We start from the raw sequence: 23,191 nt of genomic DNA, 5'->3' as shown, positions 1-23,191 counted from the left end.
CAAGGCTGGTGCTCTATCCACTGTGCCACCTAGCTGCTCCCAACCCCTTCTTCTTGAGATTGAACCTTATTAATTTCAAACTTAGTGCAGGTATCCCATTGGCTTAGCTCATTGAAGCTCAACTCCAAAGCTCAAGAGATCCACATGAGCAGAAGAGAGAATGGGTTTGAATACTTTCTACTGTTCACTATCATTTCAGACCATCTTTTCCCTCTATTCCTTCAACCATCTGTAACCCTTTACCCAGCTGTACTCCTGTTTCTAAAGACTTTTTAGTTACTCCTCCATCTTTGGCAATAAATTCAGTCCCTGGTGTGGTCTTTCTCTGTTCTCCACTCCCTAGCAGCAGGCTTGAAGGACATTAGAATTCATATTAAAACTCTTCTAATATTCCCAAACAATTTTTTTTGTCTTCTCCATTCCAATGACCTTGTATATTGCACTTCAGGTATATGTTATCACTATCATGTATTGGTCCTCATCACTTCTCAGAAAAGGATCTTCAACATTCTGAACTTTAAAAATTCTATTCCCTGAGCTCAGCTTCCTATTTTTCTGATTCTCATTTTGTAGCCTATTGTTTTTTCTAATGATGATCTTTGTTTTCTTGATTCATCTCTGTTCTCTCAGTCTGCTTCTACAACTCTGATTTCATTTACCCAACCCTAATTACACAGTTGGACTCATTAATATTTATTTTGTTTCTATTTTCCTTTCTTAATATCTGACTTGATGCATCATCTGAGATCCTTTCTGGGTAACTCTTAATATATACTTTCTTCGGTTTTATTTGTGGATTCCTGTGTTGCTATGGATTGCACCCATTATTAATTTTGGTGCCATTAGTAAGACTTCTACTATTCACTATTCATCATACCCTGTTCTTATAAACTCAATGTCTAATTTTCCATTGACTGTTCTAAGCCTTTCTCTCATTTCTCTGGTCTCAGTCAAACTTCTGCATGTTTGCACATTCAATTAATTGCAATTCATCCACCTTCTTTTTGAAGACTGATACCTTTCCTTACGTCCTTCCATATTCCTCAAAATTTCTTAGCATCATAACCCATTGTCTTTCTTTGGTCTGGTCACCAAAGAATTGTCCCCTGTTCCATGAAGCTGATTAATTTATTAGAACCTTGAATCCTATTCTATCCTCCTTTCCTTAGATCCTTGCTCCAATACCAAAATAGAACAGTGGGACTTAGAGTCATTCTCTCTCTATGTGAAATTTTTGGTCTCAAAAATCTTTTCCAGCTAAAAATCTATTGTTCCACTGTCCCTCTCAGACTATATTTTTACAAATTTGCTTAGGTTTTCTAATTCTAACTCATCTATTATTCCTTCTCTCTTTCCTTGTCTCTTGTTAAACTTCTTCAAAACCTTTTCTATTTTATGCTTCCCCTGATCACTCACACTTTGCCTAACATTTTATAACTGGTCTTCCACAATATCTGTTATCAAACTTTAAAATTGTTCTTCTCAGTGTCACCAAATTCAGTTGTATTCTAACCATCATATCCAAAGGCTTTCATCATAACCTCTCTGTAGCATTTCTTGCTTTTAACCTGTTCTATCTTCTAAATACTTTCTTCACTCTTGACATCTGACCCACCATGCTCTTCTCATTTTCTTTTTATGTCTCCACCTCTACCTGGTTCATTGGCTTTGTCATTTTCCTAACATAAATATTCTTTCTTTTTTCTATGATTCTACTGATAATCTTAGCCATCTTATACATTATCATGACTTCAATTGTTATTTATGTACAGATGACCTGTTTCACTTTTAGTTCCATACTTTCACCTTTGAATGACTATAAAATAGTTCCACTATTTCTTCAAACTCTGTCCAAAACTGAGCTTATCTTTTTTTCTAAATTTGTTCCTTTTTCTGACTTTGTTTATTAAACTATTTATATTTTATTTGACAGGATAATATAAATTATTTCTTTCAGTGCACAAAGCTAAAATTACATTTAAATTTAATTCTTAATGCTATTTTGATATTTAATCCTGGTCATTGCAATATGTTTTGTTAGTGGAAACAAGTCTAAAGAGTATAACTCCAAACTTACTAAATATATTTTTTTATCCCATGGCCATAGATTATTTCCACACCCAAATTAGTCTTAAATCAAAATGGGAAATGAGGCAAGACTTTATATATGTATGGCTCACTAATTATCTATCATCACAATTGGAAATAAACCTTAAAAGTGTTCCATGCTGATTAAGTCAATGGAGTTATATTTATGAATGACATTGCATTTTACTATTACACAATGCTGGTGTGGTATATAGGTATCTGTCATATCTTGAAGTAGTCTTTAAAATAAAAATAAATAGAAATATTGAATTCTTATCCTGGGATCTTATGCTTCTTTTAAAGGAGTTGATTTTCAAATGAAGACTCTTATCGTGGATGGAGAACCTACAGTATTACAGCTCTGGGATACAGCAGGTCAAGAGAGGCAAGTGCTATTCACAGATTTCATAGTTTATACATAGAGATATATGACAAGAGAATGACAAATGCTTACGGGAAAGCATTATAAGCTCTCTCTCTCATAATATATATTTTTCAGTTATATTTAAAGTCTGGCTACTATTTTCTCCATGTTCTAATTCTTTCTCTTTCTTCCCTACTCTTCTGCCTCTTCATTTTTTTATCTGGTTGGCAAAGTCTTTTTTTTTTTTTTAGCAACCCTTAAGTTTATTTGATTAAGAAAGCTCCAGAATGTCTTTTTTTTTTTTTTAAAGAAAGATTCAAGCAAGATGACTTTACTTCATGAAATGCTAATTTGGGCAACTATTTAGCTGTGAAAGATTTAAAATTATGTATTTGCCATGATACAGTGAGGATTCTGACTTCACTTCACTGAAGAAATTCAACTCTTCTCTGTACAAGGGCAGAGATGCTCATTAGCACAGACCTATTTCTATAGGATTATATGTATGTTCATTGCCATTGACTAAAAGGAAGTAGCTTCTTATCCCATCTAGCTCTCTGGGAATAGAATTCATCAGTTTCATCTGAAGGACAAAGTGGGCCTTTCAGAATTTAAGCTAAAAGATGTATAACTAAGGTAGTCTTTCAAATGTCAGTTGTGACAAATTTACCATGAAATACTGACAGCATCACATATAGAAGCAGAGCTAAGAGATGCCACTTATGAGCTATCTCTCCCTACCCCCCTTGCTAACTTTCTCCTTTTTATTATTTAACACCCTCTAACTTTTTATATCTCAAACTCACTTGCTATATTCCTGTTGCATCAGCTTTAGTGCATAGGAGAAAAGAGTACTAAAACTCTGACAGAACAATAGCTGTACTTATGACTTCCACTATAATGACCATACCTGTGTGTCCTGGCTTATTTGGACATTGAGAAGAACAGTACTAGAGGCTATTTTGCAGGTTGTATGCTTTTAAAAAATATTTCTATGAGGAAGAGTCCTTTCTTTTTTATTATAACTTTTTTTTTTTGACAGTACATATGCATGGGTAATTTTTTACAACATTATCCCTTGCACTCACTTCTGTTCTGACTTTTCCCTTCCCTCCCTCCATCCTCTCCCCTGGATGGCAGGCAATCTTATACATGTTAAATATGTTATAGTATATCCTAGATACAATATATGTGTGCAGATCCATACAGTGAAGAGACCTTTCTTTAACATAAAAGAAGTAGACAGGTCAGTGGGAAATGAGAGCATTCAATTAACTTAGAACCCATTGCTTACATACATTTTTTTTCTCTTAAGATTCCGAAGTATAGCAAAATCCTACTTTAGAAAAGCAGATGGTGTGCTGCTCTTATATGATGTGACCTGTGAACAAAGCTTCCTAAATGTACGAGAATGGGTAGATACTATCCAGGTAAGATCAGTAAGTCAACAAATGTTTTTCAAATAATTGTTGTGGCCTAGCCTCCATCTAGATATGGTGGATACAAAGTTTTAAAAAAGTAGTCTGCCCTCAAGAAACCTATCTTCCTGTAGTCAGAGAGACATCATGTACATTCAGGCTATCCCAAAAATCTCAGTGTAGTTTTAGGCTTTAGTAGCTTAAATTGGAATAGTATGTGTAAACAGGAACAAAATAAACAAAAGGTAGTTTTGGGAGGGCAACTACTAGGCACTAAAAGGGATTAGGAAAGGAATCATTTAAGAAATAATGCTTTAGATGAGCTTTGAAGGAAGTTAAGATTTTTTTTAGTAGAAGTAGGGAGGGAGTACTTTCTGGAATGTAGGTGTTCTGTTAAAAAGCATAGACAGAAGATGAAATTTCACAGGTGAGAAATAGCAGAGGTCAGTTTGGCTTAACTATATAGTGCCTGAGTAGAAATTTTTCACACACACACACACACACATATACACATCGATATATCACCCTCCTGATATTTTTGATCATTTTCAAGTCATCAAAGGATGAACAACAACATGAGTGTGTGAATATATGTGTATGTATACACATACACACACATACAAAGCTTAAAAAGGTAGATTTGAGACAAGTTATGAGGGGCTTTAAAAGCTAAATATAATGTTGATTCTAAAGACAGGAAGCCACTGGAATTTATTCAAGCTGGGAAGTACAGGGTCAGACTCGAGCTTAAGGACAATTTTTTTGGTAGTTGAGTGAAAATTAGATTAGAAAAAGGAGAAACTTGAGGTAGGAAGACCCAACCAGGCATTTTAGTAATATGTGATAAAGTCTTGGTTGCTGTCCTTAATTCTCAAAGAGTAACAAAATAGCAGATGGAATTCAGATATGCAGTGTTGACTATGATTGATCAGACCAATACATTCTCAGAACATTCTACTAAAAGTTGGACATGAGTGGTTCATATGAACATTTCAATTGGAACCAATCAAATGATGAGTTCCTAAACTGGGATGGTGGGACCATGTGAATACAGACAAGTAAGCAGATGTATATCATATATATTAAACATATTATGGAAACCTATTTATAAAAAGGCAACATCAAAGATAAAACTTTGAGAAATTTAATTGTCAGTTTCCTCTCCTAAAATGTCAGGGATGAAAAGCTACCAAATCATCTTGTGAGATAGAAGATCAATCTGAATATCAAGACTTTCAAATGGCACTTATTGGGGTTGATCTCTTCTACTCACAATACTAGGCACATTCTCAATAAACCAGAATGATGGGATCTTCTGAGAACAATTCAGGGTTTTGAGGATATACACCCTTTACAATATGTCAAAAGGGTGAGATTAGAGATGGAATTCACTATTATTTCTCTGCTAACCCCATATCAGAAGAAGGCTATAAATAAATTCAGACTAGTGGATGAATGTCTGCAAAAAATACCTGAAAAATAGTCTTAGGTTGACCTATGATAGAAGCCTTAAACCAGAAGACTACCTTTATTTCTCAGCATTTTAGAAAGAATATTTAAACCACACACTGGTCTTTCCAGCTGTATTCATCATTGTGGTAACAATTGTCTTCAGTGATTTTATCTTTTTGAGTGAACTAGAATCCCTATTTCAATTTGCAAACTTGGCATTTTTTCCTTCATTATTTTTTATTCTAAAATTAAAAAAAAATCCCAGTATTTGAAGGAGGTGACTTCTTATGACTAGTTTAGATACACCATTAAAATTATATCAAAAGATATACTTCGAGTCCCATTTTTTTTTTGTTCAAACAGTATGTCTACTCTTGAGCACCACATGTAAATAACAAGGTAGTTAGAATATTTACCTATAATAGATGTATGGTAACCTTAAAGGAAAAATAACTGGTTTTTTTAGAGACTGGAAAAAGCTTTTTCCAGAGGGTGGGATTTGGATTGAGTCTTGGGAGCAGCTACATGGTACAATAGAGCAAGTGATCTAGACACAGGAAGACATCTTCCTGAATTCAGTTCTGGCCTCAAACACTTACAAGCTATGTGATCCTAGACAAATCACTTAACTCTATATGTCCCATTTTCCTCATCTGTAAAATGAGGAAGAAGGAAATGGCAAACAACTCCAGTATCTTTTCCAATAAAGCCCTAAACGAGACCACAAAAAGTCAAGCATGATTAAACAGCATTGAAGAATGTAAAGGAAACTAAAAGTAAAGTGTGGAGAGAGAGGTATTCCAGACATGGGGGTAGGAAGCCACAATTAAAATAAATTATCATAATACAATTATTATTATAATATGTAATATAATTATGTATTACATGTTATATTAATAATATATAGTATAATATAATTATACTATATAAATTTATGTAATAATATAATTGTATAATTGCATAAATTCATGTAGTATAATTATATTACATCATTTTATCTTCTGTGATCTTCTCTATCTCTTATTTGTTCATGAACATAAATCATCTGTTTTTGTTACAGTGGAATATCAAAAAGAAAAAAAAACTCAATGGAAATAATAGTATCATTCTTTGAATTGATATGGTGCTTTTACTTTCAAACTGCTTTCCTTTTATTTTCCTATTATCTTGAAGTTAAATGGGAATGGCATTGATAATTCCATTCTGTATATGAGGATAGGAATGAAGCTGTGACCTGTACAGCCTCTCATAGTTGATAATCCTGTCTTCTGGATTACAGTCTTAAACTATTGGCTCTTATTGGTGAGTAATAACTTAATTCTAAGGTAATTCTAAATGTTAGCAAGCGATTTAATTAGTAAGCTATTAAAATTTTTATTGATGTTTCTGTACATTACAATTATTTCCAGATATCCCCCTCCCCCAACAGTCTTGTGGCAAAGTAAAATGATAGACAATTCAATGAATTCTTCTGAAAGTACATACTACATTTCTTACCTGTAGACCCTTAACTTCTCTAAGTTTTTTAAAATTAAAAATTGACTTTCTCTCCTGTCTACCCACCACTGAAAAGAAGAGAAAAAAATGAATTCCTTGTAACAAGTTTGCTTTATCAAGCAAAATGAATCCTATTGGCTGCATTCACAAATATCAGTGCTGATTCTGAACTGTAAATTTATCATCTTTGTGTTAATAGTCAATTGCACATTATTTTCAGATCTTTGGGTAGTAAAAAAGTTCAAGACAAAACAAGAGATAAAGAGGGTCATAGAAGATTAAAAAGTCTAATTTTGATTACATAAAAATAAAAACAAATTCCCCCCAAATTAATCAAATAAATCTAAGATTAAAAAGGAAACAATTTAACTGTGAAATATCCATGTAGTAAATTTCTATGATAAATGCTTTATTTCCAAGATAATTATTTATATTCCATAATTTATTTATATTTATAAGAATAACAATCACCGCTTGATAAATAGTCAAAGTATATGAACAGGCATTTCTCAAAGGCAGAAACCTAGGAAAAAAAATGTTTCAAATCACTACTAGTGAAATGTAAATTAATATAATTCTGAGATTCCATCCCATATCCATCAGATTGGCAAAGATGAAGAAGTCCTTTATGCACAAAGGTATTTATAGCATTTCCTTTTTTTATGGTAGCAACCTCCCCCCCCCCCTAGAAACTAAGGAATTTCTTAGCAGTTAAAGAATGGCTAAATAAATTGAGGCATATAAATATGCTTTAAGAAATGAGGAAATAGATGATTTCAAAGAGACATTGAAAGACATATGAAATGACACAGAGTGAAGTTAAAAGAAACAGAAGAACATCAAAATGATAAAAATGAACAATCCTGAAGACTTTTTAAAAACTGATGAAGAATAAAATAAATAGAAATTTATGCAATTAAAATATTGTAAAGACAATTTTAAAAATTGTAGATATTATGATGAATACATTGACCATTCATGATTCCAGTGGATTAATGAACTCTTTATTATATCTTTATTATATATCTGCTTTGTGCTGAGGACTAACATAAGTTCTGGGGATAAAAAGGAAAAAAAAAATATTCCCTATCATCAAGGATCATCCCTATCATATACTATTGGGGGAAATGACAAGTATGTGTTCACATAAAAGCAAAATATATGTGGGAAAAATATAATTACCCAGCAGTATCACTGGCAAATTAGAGTGAAGATGATTCAGGAAAGTCTTCATGTAGAATCTAGTTCTTGAGCTGAGTTTTTTTTTATTATTATAGCTTTTTATATACAAGATATATGTATGGGTAATTTTTTATCATTGACCCTTGCAAAACCTTCTATCCCAACTTTTCCTGTCCTTCCCTCCATCCTCTCCCCTAGATGGCAGGTAGACCAAAACATGTTAAATGTGTTAAATTATATGTTAAATACAATATATGTATACATATCCATACAGTTATTTTGCTGCACAAGAAAATCAGACTTAGAAATAAAGTAAAAATAACCTGAGAAGGAAATAACAAATGCAAGCAGACAAAAACAGAGGGAGTGTAAATGCTATATTGTGGGTTCACCCTCATTTCCCAGAGTTCTTTCTCTGGGTTAGCTGGTTCTCTTCATTATTGAACAAATGGAGCTGATTTGGTTCATCTCATTGTTGAAGAGAGCCATGTCCATCAGAATTGAACATCATATAATATTGTTGAAGTATATAATGATCTCCTGGTCCTGCTCATTTCACTCAGCATCAGTTCATCTGAGTCTCTCCAGATCTTCCTGAAATCATCCTGCTAGTTGTTTTCTACAGAAAGAACAATAATATTCCATGATATTCATATACCACAATTTACTGAGCCATTCTCCAATTAATGGACATTCATTCAATTTCCTATTTCTGGCCACTACAAAAAGGGCTGCCACAAACATTTTTGCACATACAGGTCCCTTTCCCTTCTTTAAGATTTGAGCTGAGTTTTGAAGGAAACCAGAGAACCTCAGAGAGGGAGGTGAGGAATGCAGCATATCCCAAGCAAGAGAATGCAACCTATAAAAAGACACAAAGACAAAAGGTAGATTAGAAATTGTTTTTGGTCCCTAGTGCCAATTTTGATCTATGGTAAAAAGTTCATCAGTTGATATCAGTGAGATATGGTCTGAGTTGAATAAAAGAAAGATATTAGGCTAAATCATAATTGAGAAATTGATGCCACTAAGGGACCTGAAATTATCCACCTTTGCAATCTTTTTAATGTCAATTTTAATATCTCCCATCATTATTTTTCCATGGTTTGTGAAATATATTCTTAGAAAAATAAAATTTCCAAGTGACTTAAAGAACAATGCAAGTTACATTTATTATCCTAGTAAGCAAGCTTCAGCATATTACCTGGAATGATTCATATGCAAGGAGTAGTATAATAGATGTCATCAGGTACATTTATGTTCAGAAAAAGAGGTAGACTTGTCATGTAGTGAGAATAGGAAACAGCATATAGATAGCATGAGTTCATTGAGTTCAGTGAGTAATGAGAGACTCAGAGGCAGGCTTAGCATGTATTAGAAAGATTCTAGATTAAATGTTTATGGAAAGACATGGGTAAAAATCATAATGAATAGGAAGGCCTGGATAAATTAGGGTAGAATAGTGGATAAAGTATTGATAATATATGCTCACCAAGTTAAGAATGTGTTTTAAATAGTAAAATGCCATAACTTGAGGGACCATACAAGGCAAACAAAACTGTGAAAGAAATTTCTTACCCAGCAGTTGTTTGGATTGTGATTAAACACATGCAAAGTGGTTGAGGTCAACTGTAGTATTTAAAATAGTCCAGACGTTAAATGGCTGAAGTTTCCTGAATCTAAGCTACCATCATTGTTAAATATTTACACATTTTAAGTAGGTCACCAAATTGGCAGCACTATTGTTTCCCCTGGCTGTGACCAGAATCTAAAGGGGATAACTTTTGATCAGAGATTACTGCCTGAAATTGTAACCAGGGATAAAATCATATATAATCTGACATCTGACTTATATATCAGAAAAATGATTGACTTGATGAGCCATACCTCTGTCTTACAATTTCCCAACATGAAAGCATTATTTCTTTCTTTATACAACCTGAATGATTTAGGTGAAGATAGATAGAATTTGGTATATTGATTTACTGAAAAGGGGTAAAGAATGTAATGTAATATACAAATTGCTTTTGATTAGTCCATATAAATTAGTAAGAACTTCATTGGGTGTTGATAGAAAGTAAGCTTTGTATTTGTTGATAGGAAATAGCCTTTGTGTTGTAAAATCTTAAATCAAATTTCAGATCCTAATCTGCTTTTGGAACCATTTATTTATCTGATGACTTATTAGTGAATTAAATATTTATGGAGTACCAAGCTGAGGTAGGGAGTCACATGGGATCCAAAGATGTCATACACAATCTTTCATTTGGAAAGACAATTCTTTTATGTGTAAAAACTAATATAAAAATGCAATAAGTACTAAAGGAATAAAAATAGCATTACCAACTAATATTAATACAGGGATTTCTATGCATTCTTAGTTGATATTCAGAAAAAAATTCTCTTAAGTATGCAGTATAGGCATCCTTATCTTTATTGTATAGATAAGAGAACAAAAGTTCAGAGATTTTAAGCATTAAAATGATAGTTCTGTGATTGGGACCTATCCTACTCATTTTTGGGATGACTTAAGTCATTCCAAGCTTAGTGTTCTTTCCAGTATACCAATCTGTCTTTCAGGTTCTATAGAAGAACAAAAGGTTCCTAGAGGACTTTGACAGAAGTCTTGACAGAAGAGAGAACATTTGGTGTAGACCTTGAAGGATGTTTGGGGTTTAGAAAGCTGGTTGAAAGAACATTAAAGATATAGAAGGTACACTGAGCAAAGCTGTAGAAAAGGGTAAATATAACCTCTTCAAGGAAATGAGTAAATCATTGTTAAAGAAAAAGATTTTATTCAAGAGAGTGGAAAATAAAACATAAAAGTTAGTTGGGGCCATATTTGATAGTGGCTCTTATCGATAACAGGGAACTATCAATGAATGAATGAGTGAATAAATGATGCCTTAATTAAGTGCTTACAATGTACAAAGCAACATGCTACACTTTGGGGATATAAATATAAAAGTAAGAATGTCCCAGCTCCCAAAGTTCTCACATTCTAATGGAGAAAACATATATGGGAGATTTAAACTACAAGTGAAGAATGAAAGGTCCCATGGTCCCTTAGGACCTTAGCAAAGCAGATGGTAATGATATCTGTTCTTTAATGTCATTTCCATTGATAATGTAATTCTATTAACTTAATTAATCCATTTCTGGTGTTGAACCATTTGATAGTGCCAAGGATTTTGGTGGCAAAATCTTTCTTTCCTGGATCTTTAGTAGCTATGACTAATACCTTAGAGAAGCACTTGCTGGATTGTATCTCAAATATTGCTTCCCAGAATGATATCTGCAGACACTGGAAACATTGCTATTCTCAAGACTATTGAGTTTAAAGTCCTGGGCTGGTCAGGATGGGGTGGGTTGATTTGCTTGACACCTGCTGCCTTCTTTCTCTCTCTGGGCAACTCACTGCTTCAATTTGGCTGGCTTGTCTGAAGTTAGTTGGTTGTTGGTGGGCATAGCTGTCTCTTTTCAGTAGTTGATTCCTCAAATGATGTCTGTGAGGACTATCCTAGAAGCAGGTCTGGTGGCCTGATGGGAGATAGACTACTGCCACTTTCAAGATTCATCTCCTTACCAGCTTATTGGTGTCATTTGGTCAACAATTGCTGGATTTGATAAGAAAAGTGGGTTCTTTCTCCATGATGATCTCTTCTCTCAGTGATGGCTGTTGTGGGGGTTGTGGGAGACTCAGTTGGAAGCAGTTCTGGTATTGAGAGATACCATTTTTTCCTCAAGCTCTTAGGTTCAGGTTTGGGTCTGTTTCTATCAGAGTTTGTAGGGATATAGTGATTAAATGTGATGGTAGTTGTCTTGTCTGGAATCTGCTGTCTTCTGTTTGTTTTTTAGGTCTTCCTGAATGATATAAATGCTTTGTGGTCTCAAGCCTGTATTTAAACTTGTACTGAATTGCATGAAATTTCAAATTCCCCTACCCTGAACTTCAGCCTACTCTGAAGACCAAATATGAACCCAGTTTGATGCAACCTGCAGTCCAGTTGGGATGACTTTATTATGGTGTCTTCCTTTCTTACATACCTGAGCTTAGAATTCTTAGATTGTTCTAAACATGATAGAAGTTGACTACTTCTGCATTTGTGGGATTCCACAGAGTGAGGATATTCTAGTACAAAAAGGATTTATCTATTAGCAAGTCTTTGAAAGAAATAGAATGGGAAAAAAAAAACAAACAATTGAAGATTTTTTATATATTATTGTCCAAATGAATTTAGAGGCAAATATTGAGACACTTCAAGTAGAGAGGGTTGACACATTTGAGAGACACAGTACTACTACCCCTGCCCCCTTCTAATCTTGTGGTTCCCTAAATACATAGCACCCTAAATAATTTCTGCCATTGGATAGATTAGTAGGAACCATGTACAAAAAATATAAATTGTGTATGTGTATATGTGTGAAAGAGAGAGACAGACAGAGATGGAGATAGAGACAGAAAGTGTGAATTTGTATGTGCACACTTATATAATACAATATCTGCAGATCTAACCTTTTGGAACACACTGTATATATGTAACCTTGTAATCTAAGTGGTAAGTGCACTTAATTCACATGTCCTATGATTCGAGGATTGTATGATAATAGAAAATATTATATAAAGTGCTTTAAGGTTTGGAAGAAAAGCTTTTTGTATATTATCTCATCCCATTACCCTGAATAGTGTAATGCCCGAGAAACTGAGGCAAGATAGTGATTAGAGAGTTTTTTTTAATATTTTATTAATTGGAGAGTTTAATCGACTGGACAGGACTCTCTTCTTAAAGTATCCAGTAATGAATGGGGGAATGATAAACATTTTTATAGCTCTTCAGACAAAGGAAAAGAAAAAGAGTGGGAAAATTAGAAGCCTTGTCAGGATGGGGGGTAAGTTGTAAATTTTTACTAAAAGCCAGAGTCAGAATGTTTGAATAACAGAAGTAAAGATGTCAGTGAAGTATCCGAGATAGTCTTATCTTTTGGGATATTTTAGAGGGACAGTGTCATAAATTCTTAGGGGCAGAAGGAGCTAGGAGCCAGGAAGTCTGATCTGCTCCTCTTCTCCCATTGACAATTTATAACCTTAGAGCAAATGGTCCTCAGTCTTAATGAACAAGAGGGGGTTTTACGACTTAGGGGACTGAGGCAGAACAGTTAAGGAAACTGAGATAGAACAATTCAGGGAAACTCAGTCAGGACAATAAAGGAAACTAGTGCAGGGAAACTGAGGTAGAACAGCTCAAGGAGACTGTGGCATAACAATAGTGGTTTCTATGTAAAAATAAATATGATATTAGGCCCCTGTTTTTTGTTGTGTTTCTTTCTTTCCTCCTCTTCCCCCCTCCCTCCATGAACCGGATGGTAGTAAGTATCGAACTCCAGTTCCATTGATGTCACAAGGTAATTATTAGATTGACTGTATTATGTATTGGCATTAATGGAAGTTGCCATCTAATCACTATTGTTTCAATCTGTGGTTCCAGGTAGTTACAATGTGAATCACAGCCTAATTTAATATTTAAATGAAGGGATGTTCTTTGATTCAATCCTTGCTTTTTGTTTCCTTTGTGTTTAAAATAAGAAGTTTGATTTTTATCTGTAAACCTGCAATTATGCTAATGCCTGTTACCTTTATTATTAACTTAGTAAAGAGCAGAAGTTTGTATATAAACAGTTCTCCTGACTCCTTCTTTTTCTCTCTACTTTTCTTGTTGTTGTTCTTCCTCTCTTTCTCTGTCTCTGTCTCTCTCTTTTGCAGGATGCAGCCCATGAAACAATTCCAATTATGATGGTGGGAAATAAGGCAGATCTTTATGAAACAGCTTTGGCCCAGGGACAGAAGTGTGTGCCAAAACATTTTGGAGAAAAACTGGCCATGGTAAGATCGACCATTGAATACAAATTAGGAGAAATCTTAAATCTAGATGCAAAAGTATAGATTATCTTACCTATTTAAGTCATGGTTAGGCACACAATGGCCTAAACATACTGAATACAACTTGACTGCTTCTAGTGCCAACAAGATGTTGAAATCAATATGTACATATGTGGATGTCATTTCAACCTTTGAGTTTGAATCAGATTTCCTGTCTTTCTTGATAAGCTTCTTTCTGTTTTGTTCACTATGTGCAGAGCTCTGTAGATAAAGCAGTTTTGAATCAGTCCTGGAGACTTATCCATTAGAACATAAGCTTATTGTGAGTAGGGATTGTTTGAAATTTTTTGTGCACAATGCCTGGCACATTGTACTTGCTTAGTAAATGCTTCTTCATTGATTGATCTCTTTGGTATCCTTTTGTCTACTTAGTCATAGGGTGATAAGAAGGAAGTGACCTTGGCATGTCACTTAATTCACTTTACAAATGAGGAGATGAAGAACCTCAGTGGCTTGATTAATTCCTGACCAATAATCATAATAGACACTTGGCACCCTATGTGTTCAGCATGACAGAAGGAAACATTGGTAATTCAGATTGCATGATAATATAGAAACAATAATCAGCAACATAAATTGTTGTCTTTTTGTCAGTTGCGTCCAACTCTTCATGAACCCATTTGAGGTTTTATTGGGAAAGATGCTGGAGTGGGTTGCTATTTCCTTCTCCAGCTCATTGTATAGATGAGGAAATTGAGACAAACAATTAAGTGATTTGCCCAGGATCACACAGCTAGTAAGTATCTTAGTCTGAATTTGAACTTAGATCCTTCTCACTTCAGGCCTGACACCTTATCCACTGTATCCCAGTTACCCTTGTAGGACATAAACAGAAGGCAAGGACCAGGGGAGAGAGATTATATAGGAGGAGAAAGCATAGTAGTCTGATTGAAAATTATAAAGGGAAATAATTCAAGGGAACAAACATGTGAATTCCTCTCTCCTTCCTTATTTAGCCCTCCTGAGTATCACTGAATAGTAATCTGTAAACATCTATTAAGCATCTACTGTATGCCATGTATAAGGGGATACAAATATGAAGAATGAAGCAATCCTAGATAGTCAAGTCACTGGACAGCAGCCATCTCCATTTCCTAGTTACATATCTGTTTTGTTGCTGGGCCAGAGTCCCACTGTAGAAAAGTCCAACATGGAGTCTAAAAATCTTGGCTGAAGTTGTGGGTCTCCTACATACTAGTCATGTCACCTTAAATAAGACAACTCCCTTTCTATGAGCTTTATTCAGCTGGCTCACCTATAAAGTGAGCCTTCTGTTAATTTCCTCAGAGGGATTGTGATAAGAAAAGTACTTTATAAATTGTGAGTTCGAGTGAAATATCAGCATTTGGGGGAAAAGAGGAGCAGGGAACATAAACATAAACACAAGTCATCATCTCCCACCCAGATTTACATGATATGTAGTTTGCTAGAGAATTAAAAATGTTGTGTCTTAAAAGTCTTAGTGCAGTTTTAGGAGTTCATTGCTTAAAACAGTACCAAGTTCTTGGGGTACCATATATTAAGCACCAGTTAGTCTAAGACTCTTTGCTTGATACTAACGATATGAAATCAGAACTCTACCAACAAAAAGAGTGTCTTTAAGACTGCTAAAAAGTGTCTAATGCTGTGTATGAGAAGTCTAATTGGGATGACAGTATTGCCAAATGGAAAACAGAATAAGAGGTATTATGCAAAGAGAAAACATTTGATCTGAGCTTTAAAGAATGCTTTGAAATTCAACAACAGCAACATATCAACAATATAAATAACAATATCAGTAATGATAGCCAATACTTCTAGTATTATGTCTATAAAGCACTTTTGTATATATTATCTCATTTTATTTGAATTTCACAGCAACCACATGGGTCAGCAATTCTTATCCCCTTTTTATAGATGATAAGATTGAGGCCTGAGAGAAATTAAATGATTCAATCTAAGATCATATAGCTAGTAATTATTTGAGCAAGGAGTTGAACATGGATCGTCATGATTTTGAGTCTAGCATTTTATATTTTATGCACTTCTCAAACAGAGAATGAATATTTCAGGAAAAGGGATCATCATGAACCAAAACAAGGAGAATATCTCCTGTCTACTCAGTAGATAGAAATAGTCCAAAACAAAGAGTACCTAAAGGACAGTTATATGAAATAAGGCTGGAAAGATGCCAGTTTGTGGAAGACCCTGAATGATAAAAAAAAGGAATTTAAGCTTTATTTGATAGGTAGAAGGGAATCAATGAAAAAAAAATGCAACAAGATGACAAAGTATAATGTCATCTTAAGCTTCCAGGAATTAAGATAAGAAAACTCTATTCTGTCCCAGTCAGACCTCATCTAGAGTACTGAATTCAGTTCTGGGTAGCACAATTTAAGACAATGGTAAGCCAGAGAGTTTTCAGATAAAAATTGCTGGATGGGGAAGGACCTGGATTTCATGTCACATGAGTCTTAGTTGAAAGATCTCATAGTATTTAAATCTCTTAGTATTTAACCAGAAGATAAGGCTCAGGTATTGTCAAGCTTTATTGTAGCAGAGGCATTGGGAAAGATATATTTAGAGATGTTTTGCCTTGGACTTAGGGAGCAAAGAACATAGACACTGATCACTGAAATATCTTTGCACATTCTCTTTGGCTCCGGACCCAGGAACAATTGATAGAAATTACTAAGAGGCAAATTGAGGCTTGATATCATATTTAAAAACAAAGCCAAATACCAAACCTTCTTAACAATTAAAGCTATTCTAATCAACCAAGTAGGACTTATTAAGAACCTGATGTGTGCTTGATACCAGACTAGGTATTGGAATACAAAAGTACAATGGGTTCAGAAATTCTGGGTTCTCCCTACTTGGAAGTCTACAGATAGATGTTGGACGGTCTGTGTCACATGTTATTATTGTTGGCTTTCCTTTTCCTGCATAGGTCAATCTCTTCAAACTTCCAGATTCTGTGAAAGAGCACTCAGCACTGTGCCTGGCACATAGATGTTAATAAATAATTATTAATTACTTTGAAATATTATTCTGCCTCTGATAATGAGGAGGGATGTTGAGGAGAGTGTATGGGGAGATCTGGGGAGAGAGTAAACAAGTATGTTGAAGCTATTTCAGTAATTCAGATGAGAGATTGTATATAATAGGATCTTGGCAGTAGATATTAAGAAGAAGAAATGAATGCAAGAGATGTTGTGGAATTAGCTTTGAGTGTACTTCTCAGCTGATGAGGTATATGGCATGACCGCAAGGGAATGGGTCTGAGGTAATCCTGAGGTTTCAAAAATGAGAATGCTGGGATTGAGAATTTTAAAGTCCAAGAATATATCACTGATTTTTTGTAACCATCATTTTCATCAATAATAAAGGTTTTAATAATGATAACAAATATGTAATTTTAATGTTCACAAAACATTTTATACTCATAATCTCAGTTGATCCTTAACAATAATCTAAAGGACAGGTACAATTATCTTTATTTTATAGATGAAGAAAACTGAGACTAAGTAAATTTAAATAACTTTTTTAGGTCACATGGCTATTAAGTTTTTTAAGTCTGGATTTGCACTCAGTTCTTCTCATATTTAATTCCAGCACTCAGCCTTAATTCCAGCATTTAGCCCATATATAACTGTATCTGTAATCCATATAACCCTGTTTTTCTTCCCTCATACATTCAGAGTCTTAGAAAATCTTTGGAAAATTATGAGTCATTCTTTAAAAACTGAAACAAGAAAGTTATGACTATGCATTCAGATAAAGTTAGTTACTCTAAGCATTTATTTGATTAAAATGCTAAAATTCCTAGAAAGACATGGCCTTCCATATAACTGTTGAATACATTTCTTCTCTCCAGACCTATGGTGCCTTATTCTGTGAAACAAGTGCTAAAGAAGGTTCTAATGTTGTGGAAGCTGTTCTTCATCTGGCACGGTAAACATCTACCTTGTTTTTGAAAAACAAATGCTTGGTTGATTTTGTTTTTAGCTGGTTTTAGGTCAAACTTCCTGACCTAAACCATCTATTATAGTATCAGTTAGAAAACAATCTCTTTTTGTGATCACAGGAAAGGAGTAAATAAACATATATTTCATGAGAAGCATTAAAAAATAACTTTCAGTGCCAAGCAAAACAGGTGCATCAGAGGTACAGTTGACATTTCTTTAAAATGTCATTGTAAAGCTAATTGTTGACTTCTGTGACTCATTTCCAGGAACCTGATTTTGAATACAACAGTCCATTATGAATACAACCAACCATTATGACATTTTTTAGTATTCCAAAAATAAAAAAACAGCAATTTTCAGAGAACATGGGAGGAGGGAGAGAAGCCCTTTGAAGTTGTCTCTTCCAACTTTCTTATTCCACATTTTATCAGTGAGGAAATTAAAACCCAGAGAAGTTATTTGCCTGAAGTCACATAGATCATTGTTTAGCCAGTTGGGATTAGACTATTAACTCTGCTAGATTCTAGTCCAATGTTCCTTTTGTTACCCCACATTTTGTCTTACTGATTTGCCACTTTGAAACTACTTTGTCAAAACTGCTTCTGAGTAATTATTAATCTGTGAAAGTGATATTAATTTTGATCTTTGTTATGATAAAAGTGTCATTATTAAATTTAATAGGTTTGAGTATAAGCATTTTTAATTCTTCTAGAAAATCTGGGGAGATAACAGGATTAACTGATAGTTTCAATACTTTTATCCATATCAAATTCAACTTAGTTTTGGGGAGGCATCACTTAATGGAGAGAACCATTATGGAGAGGAAATTTGATCTATGAGCAACTCTCAAGAATTTAAATATTTTAAAATTAGAATGTAGATGAAAAAATGAGATCAGGCCTATTGTTTTTAAATGGTAGACTTAGCAAGATATAATTTCAGTACTGAAGATGCTTTGTAGATTTTTCAGAGACATTATCATTTCTTTGATTAAAAATCTTTGCTGATAACATATTCATAATTTGAACAAGTTAACCTATTTTAAGCTGGAAATTTAATGTAAGTAGCCACTTAATTCTAGGTATTTACTATTTAAAATGCTGATCACAGACCTTTAAAGATTCATGAAAGAGAGCTTTTTCATCTACTCCCTCCACTTTAAAAATAAGAAAACTGAGGCTTAAAGGAATTAGTGACTTCTATTTGTTAAAGAGAGAATTGAGGTTAGAAATTAGGTTTCTTCAATCCTAATAATGTTATTTCCACTAGATTACATGGTTCTCTTTGATACTGTTGAGTTTTAAAAGATCTGGTGAATATGACATTTTATGTCTCATGACATTTTGAAAAAATATAATTTTTTAAAATGACCTGGCTAGATCCAAGTAGAAGGAATCAATCAATATATTTTTACTTCTTAAGTTTTTACTAAATATCTAGTTATACAAAGGCAAAAAAAAGTTTTTTTGGTTGTTGTTGTTGTTGAGCATATATTCTACTATTGTTCAACTGTTTCAGGCACGTTTGACTCTTCATGACCTCATTTGGAGTTTTCTTGGAAAAGACATTGGAACAGTGTGTCATTTCCTTCTCCAGATCATATTACAGATGAGAAAACTAAGACAAATTAAGCAAATTGGTCAGGGTCATATAACTAGTAAAAACTGAAGCCAGATTTGAACTCAATTCTTCCTAATTCCAAATCTGGCCCTTTCTATCCACTGTAGCTGTATATTCTGTAGGGGTACACAATAATGTATATAGAAAACCAGTACATTATCATACACGATACTTTTGGGAGTAGCTAGGGGGTCTAGGTATGTCCCAATAGAAGTTGTTAGCTGGCTGAGCTTTGAAGGAGACTAGGAGGTAGCAGTGAGGAAGAACTGTGTTCTATGCCTGGGGACAATGTGTCCTGGCACAGAAATGAGAAATGGAATATTGAGTATAATGAATTACTAGGTCAGTTTTGACTCTAGCCTGTGTGAAGGGGACTAATGTACAATGAGGCTCTAAGTTGGAGAACTAGATTGGGAAGGGTACTAAATACCAAACAGCATTAGCTTAAGCAGCTTGAGTAGCAACATGATGTGGCTAAATCTTTGGAAAATTACATTAGTACCTAAATGCAGGATAGATCAGAGAAAGGAGTCTTGAAGCAGAGAGATAAAAACTATTAGCCTGTTGCAGTAAGCCAGATAGATGGTGATGAGAACCTTCACTACTGATATGGAGACAGGGGTAGAATTTGGAGCTTTTAGGTATATGGAAATGATGGGTTAAAAACTGATTATAGATATATGGAGTGAGTGTGAAGAGTCAAGGCTGTGATGATTAGAAGGATGGGAGTGGCCTCAATGAAATGGAAATATTCAAGATCAATCAATCAATCAATCAATATCTTTTAATTGTCTACTATATCTACTATATGCCAGTTCTAGGGCAGTTAGGTGGAGTGGGTAGAGTGTTGGAACTAGAATCGTGAAGATTTGAGTTCAAATTCAACTTCAGACACTTCTTGCCTGTGTAACCCTAAGTTAGTCACTTACCTCTCTTTGCCTTAATTTCCTCATCTGTAAAATCTGTAGGAAGGAAATGACATATCAGTCTAGTACCCTTGCCAAGAAAAACCCAATTGGGGTCATAAAGAGTCATACAGGACTGAACTAAATAGCACCAATAAAAATATGTGCCAAGTCTACACATGTATGGGAAATTATTTATTATGTACTTGTTATGTGCCAGACACTAGACTAAGCTTTTGGGATATACATCCAGACAGTCTGTGGGCTAAAGGAGCTTCCATTCTAATAGGGAGAGTTAAAACTTGAAGAGGATGGGGCATGTGTGAATTGGCATGGCTTGGAAATGCCTGGGAAATGAAATGGAGGCTTGTTTCTGGTTCAGTTATAATAAAAAGTTCACCTATCAGAGATCAAGGTAACAGGGGCAGAGTACAGGTTTCCTTGGGAAAAGGCATGGTAAGTGTTGGAAATACAAAGACAATGAATAACAGTTCCTGCTCTCTATGAGTTTACATTTTGATGGGAGAGACAACCCTGTAGATATATAAATAGAATGTATGCAAAATGAATACAAAGTAATTTGGGAAAAGGGGATGCTGTAGTAAGTTTTAGAGAAAAATTAATTTCTATTATTGATATATTTAATTTGAAGTATTGATGGGACAGCCTATTAGAGCTGACATTTTTTGATGAAGAATTAAAATTCAGGAGGGACATTACCGTTAGATTAATGTAGATTACCTGTGTGGAGATAGTTGAATCCATGTTGATACAATGAGGTAACCAAGGGAAGTGTTCAGAGTGAGAGAGAAGCAAAAACCTTTGGAAACTGAAATGCAGATAGGAGAACTGGATGGGAGAAGTGCAGAGAAGAAGGCTAAGGTAGAGAGGAGTATATAAAAAAGGGGGCTTGTCAACAGAATAAAAATTTTGGAAAAGTCAAAGAATATGAAGAATAAAGAAAAAAGCCATTGTTTTTTAGTAGGTGAGATTATTTGTCTTGTTGGAGAAAGCAATTTTGCCAAGGGATGGTGTCAGAAGCCTATTTGCAAGCATTTGAGTAGATGTGGAAGTAGCACATATAGTGATTGTTTCTAGGAATTTGAAAATGAAAGGGAAATGTTGCTAGAATTTTCAGGGTTCTATTACTGCTCACATAAGCATAATGAAAACAGACAGGTAAATTGCAGTTTGTTGCTACTCAAAAATGTATCACACACCATGAGTAGATGATGGACTTATGTGTGTGACATCAGCAGATGAAACCCACACATAACATAATGTATACACATATAATACATGTGGTATATGTATGTTACATTTATACACAGATATACATGTATACATGTTACAAAAATGTATGGACATTCAGATACATTCTCCTCTCCAGAGATTAAAAAGAGAAGATAAAGATGTGTTTCTTGCAAAGAGGTTTTGTCGAGAGCAAGTGTAGCACATATAGGGGGACATTATAACAAAGGAGTATGCTTAAATTGTTGCAAAGGAAAAAATGTGTCCTTGTTAGCACAGGCTTTTACACCAGATCAAAGAAAACAGTATCTTCTTTAATAGCCAGTCAATAAGCATGTTATTTAGTAGTGTATGCGGTTTTCAGCGAGGATCAGTACCTTTGGTAAAAAGAGAGTATATGGTTTGAATTGGTTAAACATAGATTTAAGGTTCCAAAGGAAGAGGAAAGAGGCCAGAAGAGGAATTTCAATCTAACAGAGAAATTGGGACTAACAATTGTGATGAAGATGATAGATTTAGAAAAAGTGAGAAAAAAGGGAAAGATGAAAGAACAAGAAATGATTATCAAAGTAGGTAATTTTAAAGTTCAGGGTCATGGAAGTAGAAAATTACAGGTGATGGATAGAATTAAATATGATTACCCTGTCATTGGCTAAGATGTAGTAAAAATAGGGGTTGAAAGTAATAGACCTTGAGAACAGGGAGTTCAAGGGAAGACTTGCATGTCTATTCAAATATCAAGTATGAGTGTGCATGGGAGGGGTTGGGGGAAGAGAAGAAAACTAAGCCTGGTGCTGAATAATGCAGCATCATCCATGTTTTCAGAGGATGTGTGATGAAGCATCCTATTTACCTTGTGACAGAGAAATGATGGATTCAGGGTATAGAATAAAACATAAATTTTGAACTTAGCTAATAAAGGAATTCATTTTCCTTATATATGTATTTTTATTACAATGGATGTGTTTTTCCTTTTCCCCCAATGGAATAAGAATTTGAAGGGAGAGAAAATAGATTTTCTTAATTAGAAATCAATATAAAAAATAAACTGGAAAAAGGAAAAGAGAGTGATCTGAAGGCTAATCAATTGTAACAAGGATCTGTACAAGGTGATAGAGATGTATGGAATGAACTTTTAAAAGAAGAGACAGTCAGTAGTCAGTCAATAAATATTTGCTAAGGGCCTATTATGTGCCAGACACAATTCTAAGCACTGGAGATGCAAAGAAATTCAAAAGGTGTTTCCTATCCTCTAGGAAATCACAATATTTTTGAGGAAATAGTATGTAAACAACTATGACTAACAAGAGCTATAAGCAGACTAAATAAGATATTATGTACAGAAGAAAGGAACTAAAATTAAGAAGGTTCTTTAAAAAATTAAGGTTTTCTGCAGAAGATGAGATTTTTACCTTGAATTGAAGGAAGCCAGGAAGTAGAGATGGGGGGGGGGGAGAGAACATTCTAGGCATGGGGTCCAGCCAGTGAAAACACTTCAAATCAGAAGTTGGAGTGTCTTGCTTGAGAAA

General features: G+C 34.3%; 1 protein-coding gene across 2 annotated transcripts in view; it reads left to right on the top strand.

Annotated features, from left to right (window-relative positions):
* Positions 1-23,191, top strand: part of RASEF (RAS and EF-hand domain containing) — a 97,712-nt gene that overhangs the window by 67,099 nt on the left and 7,422 nt on the right. Inside the window, exons 13-16 of one of the 2 annotated variants that reach the window (XM_074280133.1) lie at positions 2,392-2,473; positions 3,768-3,882; positions 13,763-13,882; positions 17,796-17,872. In XM_074280133.1, coding sequence (XP_074136234.1) covers positions 2,392-2,473; positions 3,768-3,882; positions 13,763-13,882; positions 17,796-17,872 — 394 coding nt within the window. Of the gene's footprint in view, positions 1-2,391; positions 2,474-3,767; positions 3,883-11,859; positions 12,039-13,762; positions 13,883-17,795; positions 17,873-23,191 lie in introns of those variants that run through there. The other variant, XM_074280134.1, reaches the window with a different exon arrangement.

The sequence above is a fragment of the Sminthopsis crassicaudata genome, chromosome 1, assembly GCF_048593235.1.
Source record: "Sminthopsis crassicaudata isolate SCR6 chromosome 1, ASM4859323v1, whole genome shotgun sequence".
NCBI lineage: Eukaryota > Metazoa > Chordata > Mammalia > Dasyuromorphia > Dasyuridae > Sminthopsis > Sminthopsis crassicaudata.
This window is presented reverse-complemented; position numbering and strand designations above follow the sequence as displayed.